Source organism: Electrophorus electricus, chromosome 6 (assembly GCF_013358815.1).
Source record: "Electrophorus electricus isolate fEleEle1 chromosome 6, fEleEle1.pri, whole genome shotgun sequence".
Classification (NCBI taxonomy): domain Eukaryota; kingdom Metazoa; phylum Chordata; class Actinopteri; order Gymnotiformes; family Gymnotidae; genus Electrophorus; species Electrophorus electricus.
The window spans coordinates 30029534-30037033 of NC_049540.1; the positions used below are offsets into that span (position 1 = coordinate 30029534).

The window sequence follows — 7500 nt, forward strand, 5'->3', positions numbered from 1 at the left end:
GGTTATGTTAGGGTTATGTTAGGGTTATGTTAGGGTTAGGGTTAGGGTTAGATCTAGCCAGATCTGAGGCTGCTGGTTTGGAGTGGAGAGATGGAAGCTGTGCTAATACACAGTAGATGAGCATCTGCAGATGACACAGTTGCATGTGTGTGTGGGTCTGTGTGTGTGTGTGTGTGTGTGTGTGTGTGTGTGTGTGTGTGTGTGTGTGTGTGTGTGTGTGTGTGTGTGTGTGTGTGTTGGTGGGTGGAGTTTGCCAAACTATTAAAAGAAAATAAGGTCAACTTTGCATTACCATGGAAACACACTGGAGCTGACTAGCTGTCTCCATCTGCTCGATGGCTTCCAGTCAGAAGTGTAACACCTTTCAGCAGCTGTGCTGCTTTAGTCCAAAGACTCTAACTCTATGACATCCCCCTGCTCTGGCACTCAACCCCAGCACTCAACTCCAACACTGAACCCCAGCACTGACCCCAAGCACTCAACCCCTCCACTCACCCCAGCACTAAACCACAGCACTGTACCCCAGTCTTTCTTAAAAAGCCTACATCATATTCTAGCACAGTTGTGCAACACCTGTAAAACAGAATTATACTGACTGTATTATATCACTGAGGTAGATGCAAAATGACCAAACTAAATAAAATGTTCATGTCTGTTTGAATTTTAATGAATTCAATGTTTTAGTGGCAGAAGATAACAGCAAAAACAACACAACATCATTCTCACACACAAAATACCTTTTCAAATCAAATCACAACACAAGGGAGCAAAGCATTATTCATGTTCAGGTCATTCTCTGGTAGGGACATCTTCCTGAGTTGAGTGGGTACGGTCACTGGAGCAACATCATCAGGTCTTCTGGTGTGCAACATGAGATGGTGGCGTTTAGTAGCTCCTAAAAACATCAGTTCCTTTTCAGCCTCATGTCAGGGTGAGATGCAAATGGCAGCTGCCCTTTCTGCTCTTAAGATCTTTTCTCCACTGGAGTTACATAGATGTAGCCCTCACCAAGAAACAGAACAGTCTGGGTTCTGAGAGACTGAGGTAAAATAACTACCGTTCGGATTCATCTGGAATATTATGCATTTACTGGAAGAGTTTTTATTTTTTCAGAAGACATTCTCGAGATTCTGTGTCCAGGAAACCAGCATCATTGAAACTGTAATTTACAGATAAGATAGAGAGCATTGCTGGGCTTTGGGGTAAGCGCCACTGCTCACTAGGGGGCGCTAGCATGTGCAAGTCTGTGTGATGGTGAAAAGAAACACAATCTGCTACACGACAGAGAAAAGGGAACCTGAAGAAACAAAGGAAAGAGACAAGACACACAAACAGGAAGTGTGTCCCTGAGAGGAAGTGTGTCCCTGAGAGGAAGTGTGTCCCTGATTTGGTTTACCACAAATACATCGACATCCCCAGGACCCTTTTACCTCTCTAGAGTGTAGACCCCTGTTAAACAAAGTGTGGAGAGTGTCATGGATAAAGAGACAGACAGACAGAGAAAGTGAGAGAGAGAGTGATCAGTGAGTAAACCATGGGGGTATTAGTGAATAAACCATGGGGGTATTGGTGAGTAAACTATGGGGGTATTAGTAAATGAACCATGGGGGTATTAGTGAGAAACCGTGGGGGTATTAGTGACTGAACAATGGGGTATTAGTGAGTAAACTATGGGGGTATTCATGAGTAAACCATGGGGGGGGGGGGTATTAGTGAGTAAACCATGGGGGGGGGGGTATTGGTGAGTAAATCATGGGGGGGTATTAATGAGTAAACCATGGGGGTATTAGTGAGTAATGCTTGGTAGCATTGAGGTGCATAGGCTCAGTGATCAGTGTCTTGTTGGTCAGAGTCTCAGTGGTCAGAGTCTCGGTGGAGAGAGTCTCAGTGGTCAGAGTCTCAGTAGTAAGAGTTTCAGTAGTCAGAGTCTTAGTGGTCAGAGTCTCAGTGGTCAGAGTGCCATCCAAGCTTGTAGCTGACTGAGGTGTGTGTGCAGTAGAGGAGACAGATGTCCAGGTGTGAGGCCACTGCTTGCTTTATGGTACCCGATCACCACATTCCAACAAATGACCACATTAAATGCAACGGAAAGCACTTAGAGAGACACTTCACTTTAAAACCCAGCTGCTTATGCGACTGCTTCAATTGTGTGGCGAGCTGAAATGGGAGGTATACAGCATGTCTCATTGTTGCTGTAGTTACTGTTGCTATACTTGTCATTTTGTGTAGTTCTGTATAAACAGAGACCCATGGGTACTTCCAGACTGAGCACTGAGCACTAGGCCTGTTTTATTTGTTCCAACCTAGTGGGCAAATGTGAAGACTGAAGTTGGAATCCAGGATACACCAGAACGTGATACCCAGTTACGCCAGCCATTTATTCTTAGAAAACTTACCAAACTTAAATTGTAGGAAGATTGTAAAAAGCAGTACTTCAATTCTAAGCCATCATTCTGACCCTAATAAACTGAACAGTGCTGGACGTGTTAACAGCTAAAAACAACAAGACTGAAATAGCAAGTAAACTGGGACCCTGGAGTTACACACTGGTCCTTTGGCATAACTGTATGTCACAGGACCCTCTCAGACCAGATCTGTACAGCCAGAGGGTGGACCAGTACCTGAGGTGATGGAGGTGTAGGTCCAAAGGCACCACCCTGCTGGGATCCATCTCACTCTCTGGGGAGTCTGTCTAGCCAGACTCTGTCCAGATAGTGTCTGTCCGGCTAGAGTCTGTCCAGATAGTGTCTGTCCGGCTAGAGTCTGTCCAGATAGTGTCTGTCCAGATAGTGTCTGTCCAGCTAGAGTCTGTGCAGTTAGTGTCTGTCCAGTTAGTGTCTGTCAAGCTAGTGTCTATAGCGCATTGTATGCCCCATATAGCTTGGGTTAGCCATTCTTCAGGTCTCTGTTAGAGATCACAGGACCACTTAGGTCTGCCTGAATGCTTTTGAGTTCTGGACCACACTCATCGTAGCCCTGTGACGCGGACATTAGTAGGGCACTGATGTGTGTGAAAATGCCAGCAGCACTACTGTGTCTGAAGCGCTCACACCAACAGCACACCCATGATCCCACCACCATCTTATCAATGCTAATGTAAATTCTGAACTGTAAAGTGGTCTGGTCACAGTTTAAAAGTTTTGAGGGTCCTGACTGCAGATCCACTCCTCGACGTCACCGTGTAAAACGCACCAGTGAGAGAGGTGTATCTTACGTAGCAGCCAGTGACTGTAGGCGTAATGAAGATGTTTCTTGTGGATTCTAATGATGATCTGTGTCAGAGCGTGTGCTAGCGCGCGGGTGGCCTAATGGCTTCGTGTTTGAACGGCTTGTATGAGTGTAGCTCACTTCAGGACCACGGACAGCTACTTCCCGTAACGCGAGAATACGCCTACAACAAACAATCCCGGAAAGTTTATAATGCTGTAAGAGCTATATGCACTCGTTCAATAAAACTTTTTCTGTTTTTTTTTTGTTTTGTTTTGTTTTTTTTACATCTTGGCGGAAATAATACCCGAGTAAAGAAATGCATATCGCTTAATTCCAACGGCTTTACAGAATGCAGATCATCAAGCCTCCAGCACGCACTTCAATAGCGCGCGCGTTAATTATAGTCGTCCAAAATAGCTTCTGTTGCGGAATGAAGAGATGAAGAGATTCCGGGATTTAGCACCCATCCTCGCGCCCTTGCGCGTAGTGGTGCAGACATAAGACAATCGGTATAGGGTTGTGGATGCGAATCCCACGCAATACCTACTGGCTCCTTTTGCACGTTCATAGCTGTACCGTAGCTGTATATGCAGCACACAGCGCGAGCGCTGACGGTGCCGGAAATAGTGATAGGTCTCGCAGCCCTGATAGCTTAGAGCGCACGGGCGTTGATTACGCCAACGTTCCCAGTGTTTCATTACCGACCGAATCTTTAAAGCGTTTCTCGCCGCCTTTCTATTCCAGGCGTAGAGCGACAAAGCTGTGGCTCCTGGAAGAACTTCTAAAGCACACATGTCCAGAACCTCCCGGAGAAAACGACGTTTTTATGCGAATCTGTTTCTTCATCAGTCACGCGCGATTTCAGTGTTTTCGGTTAAAGTCTCGAATGCGCTCGTGCCTGTCTAATCTGGGCACAGTTTTCAGAGTGCGCGCATGCCACTTTTCCTATTCAGTCCGTTAAGTGGGACGATCCAACACTCAACTGGTCGTGGTCCAAGAATGCAAAACACCCATTTATGGAAGTGTTTCAAATTAACCGTGTCGCTTGAGAAATGACATGCATTCATATGTGTGTGACAGTAATGGAGGCTACACTTCAAAGCCCAATCTTCCAAAAGACTAGAGCGTTAGGAAAATCTTTGCGTTGCAGGAGTTTGGACTGTTTCATTTTTCAAAATCTTGAGGTCACGCGACACTTTAACGGGAGCAGGAAACTGAAATACCGCAATCTGAGTCTCATTTCTGGCTTCGATGAACAATTTCCGGTGATATAAAATTCACTTCGCGTTTAACAGTTTTAATCCCCTGTTTGAACTCTGCTACCAGACTCGTAACGAGGATTACCTTCACCTAGCAGCGTTTCATACTGGTCACCTGGACGCCTTAATTCGGACTGGAGCACGCGACTGTTTTGTAGGAGACATTCTGATCATTATATCAACATCTAGAAACTTAAACAGGCTCTGCATCAACTGCATGAGTGTGAAAAGAGAAAAACGTGCTGCCATTTTGTTGCTGTTTATTTGTAATATTGTAGCTGTATGAATTTGTGTGTGTGTGTCTTTAACAGACCGCCACATGGTGAAAAATGAGCTACTACATTCTGGTTTGTTAACCGCAGCTGTGTGTAACCAGAGGTCAGAGCCACATCCTGCAGCCGCGTGAGACGCGTGGAGCATCCTGCATCGCTGTAGTGGGTCACACACCTCCACGCGCCACTGCCGGTCGGCCGGCGCGACAGCGCATACACACGAGCTCGCCGTAGCCGTGAGATCTGTGACTATAACTATAAACAGAACCCGCCACGGGACCCACGCGCAGTTTAGGCGGAGCCTATGAACGGTAGAGTGACACGTCTCGGGACATATTTGGCCGATGTGAGAAAAAACTCCTTAGCGCTCACGAGAGAACGCAGACTCCAACCACTCACGTGCACAACGTGAATTAGTCTAATAAAAAACCACAGAATCCCGCCACGCTGAACGGACAGACACGTGGAGCTGCGCTGATATACTCCGGGTTAAAGTTCAAATATTGGGGGGGGGGTAGAGATGGAGACAGAGAGAGAGAGAGATGTGCGTGTGTCGCATATATATTATGACGTGTCCTGTACTTTCACTCGTCATTTATTGTATATCCTGTCACGCGCGCGCATGCATATGTCCGTAATTCAGTCTGAAACGAACCCAAATGTGATGATGTGCTGTGATGTGTCCGGGGCGACACGAGCATCAGTCACTCACACAAACAACAGGCTGGTCTACATCGCCGTGACTCACTAACCGCCGCGTGACACAGATAAGGCGGCTCTCGTGCTTACGTCTCACCTCTCCTCTAAAATGCCACGCGGGTTTTAATGAGGTTCTGTAAGACGTGAATGACCACGGAAACGCGGGCACAGACTGCGGCTTCCTGCGGTGCTTTGCTCAGCAGTGCAGCGCGAGAAACCGTAGCGTGATGCTCGGCCACGCACGAGACGGTGTCGTTTCGGTAAGGTCCCCGGGTGCGCGGAGAACAGAGATTATCTCAGTCGTTGCATCAGCCTTGTTCCCGATGACACGAGAATGAAAACGATACAGTCGCACGTCACGCATCCAGAGCCGTTTCATGCAGGCGCTGTAGGATGTGCGTGAACACCGACGCGCTTGTTAGGAGGGAAACTGTTTTATTACAGAAAACCAACACATCTCCGTGCAAAAGAAGCTCGCGAGACAGTGGGAGAGAGAGAAACGTAAATGCGGGTTAAAATGTAAGAGGATTTAATCCTCTAGCACAGAACATATTAAAGCAGTGGACGTGAAAGTGTGCAGCGCAAATACAAATGGGCGGGTGGGTCTGTAGAGCAGCGCTCGCACCACCTTCCATTCTAAAATAACGTCGCCCTGGCATGAAGTCACCGCCTAGTTAACACGCGCTCTACCCAGGGACGCGTCGCGGGAGTCTGGAAAGCAAAGCGATATTCGCCCACAACATCACCATGCTCGGTCTGTGCTCTCGAGCTTTCGCAGGCTGATTAACAACTGGGGACACTTTCGCTCGGAACGCCAATGAATGGTGCGCGAGACCTGCGCAAACTCAGCATCGTCAGCAGCCGCTTCTTGAGCCTCGAGCTAGAATCCGGCACATCTCGAGACCTTTGAGGATTTGCTCGTCGTACCAGCACAGGGAAGGTGCCGATAAAAGTTTGCGGACACAGCGCGGTCGGACAGCATCGGCGCCGAGCTGTAAGTGAGCACGTTGATGCACGTTTTGCTCGTGGCTTTACGGCTGTAAAACGGGGGCTCGTGCTCCGGGAGCCACGATGAGAACTGCAGGGCTCGCGCTGGGGTTATTGGGAAGGAGTTTGATGGAAAGTGATGCTTCGTATTCGTCTTTATCACGAGGCAGGGAGACTCGCTAAGACAGTCTCGTCTTTCGGGTCCGGGTTTGTTGTTCGATAAGACTCAAATTCTACAGTTGCTTAATTAATCGCCGCGTGCCAAGTTAATGACGGCGCGTGCTAAGGTGCAAACCTGAGGGATGCTCGCGGAATGCTAAACCACACTTTTTTAATTTGGAGGATGTGTCTCCAGCACAACTTGGAGCGCGTGGTCCGTGGGGTTGTTATAAAGCCGCGTTACATCCCGCTGTTCTAAACGCGTCTCATCTGAAGGGTTCACGCGAGTCGCGCATCTATATAACAGTGTCCTCGAGACTGCCTTTTTGGACTCTAAGGCGAGTGACCGCGGCTTTTACACAGTTTTCGTTGCCGCGTTCTTCATTTTCATCGCAGTCACTGCTAGTGCGATGTTTTATCGAGGATTAGAGAGTCGTCTCTCCGCGTAACGATTTGCCCGGATACAGGGCGCGAGAAAACACTAGCACGTTTCGGGAATATCCGACGGAGTGGAACAGCGCGTACGTGCACGCAGCTCGGTGTGTCAGGTCTGCTATTCTGCGATTAATGAGGCGGATTGAGGAAAAGAATGGCTGAAGATTTGTATGCAAATGGTGGTCTCATTGCGTGCTGAAATCCATCCCGCGTGCACACAACTGCCATGTCAGCTGTGGTAATTGTGAGATTTGCGGCAAATGAACGTCAGTCTCGTCACTATTTTTAGCATTTGTCTTGTGTCTTGGCCAGCCGCGCGGATGGAACAGCCTTCCCGGCGGCTTCGTGTGAAAAGTGTCCGCTGTGCTATAGTTGTGTGTTGGATGTGCGCAGTGTGTGGAGATGTGCGCAGTCTTTGGAGAGTCGGCTGTTCAACAGTCGCTTATTATTAAAGGGACGCAGGCTACCATTGGCTTAAT

At 48.1% G+C, this 7500-nt stretch overlaps 1 protein-coding gene across 2 annotated transcripts in view; it reads left to right on the forward strand.

The window, feature by feature from the left end:
* Nucleotides 1-5559: 5559 nt before the first annotated feature.
* gabra1 (gamma-aminobutyric acid type A receptor subunit alpha1) overlaps nt 5560-7500 on the forward strand; it is a 19581-nt gene continuing 17640 nt past the window's right edge. Inside the window, exon 1 of one of the 2 annotated variants that reach the window (XM_035527304.1) lies at nt 5560-5700. In XM_035527304.1, the coding sequence (XP_035383197.1) occupies nt 5668-5700 (33 nt within the window). In that variant the 5' untranslated portion in view covers nt 5560-5667. Of the gene's footprint in view, nt 5701-5746; nt 6435-7500 lie in introns of those variants that run through there. The other variant, XM_035527305.1, reaches the window with a different exon arrangement.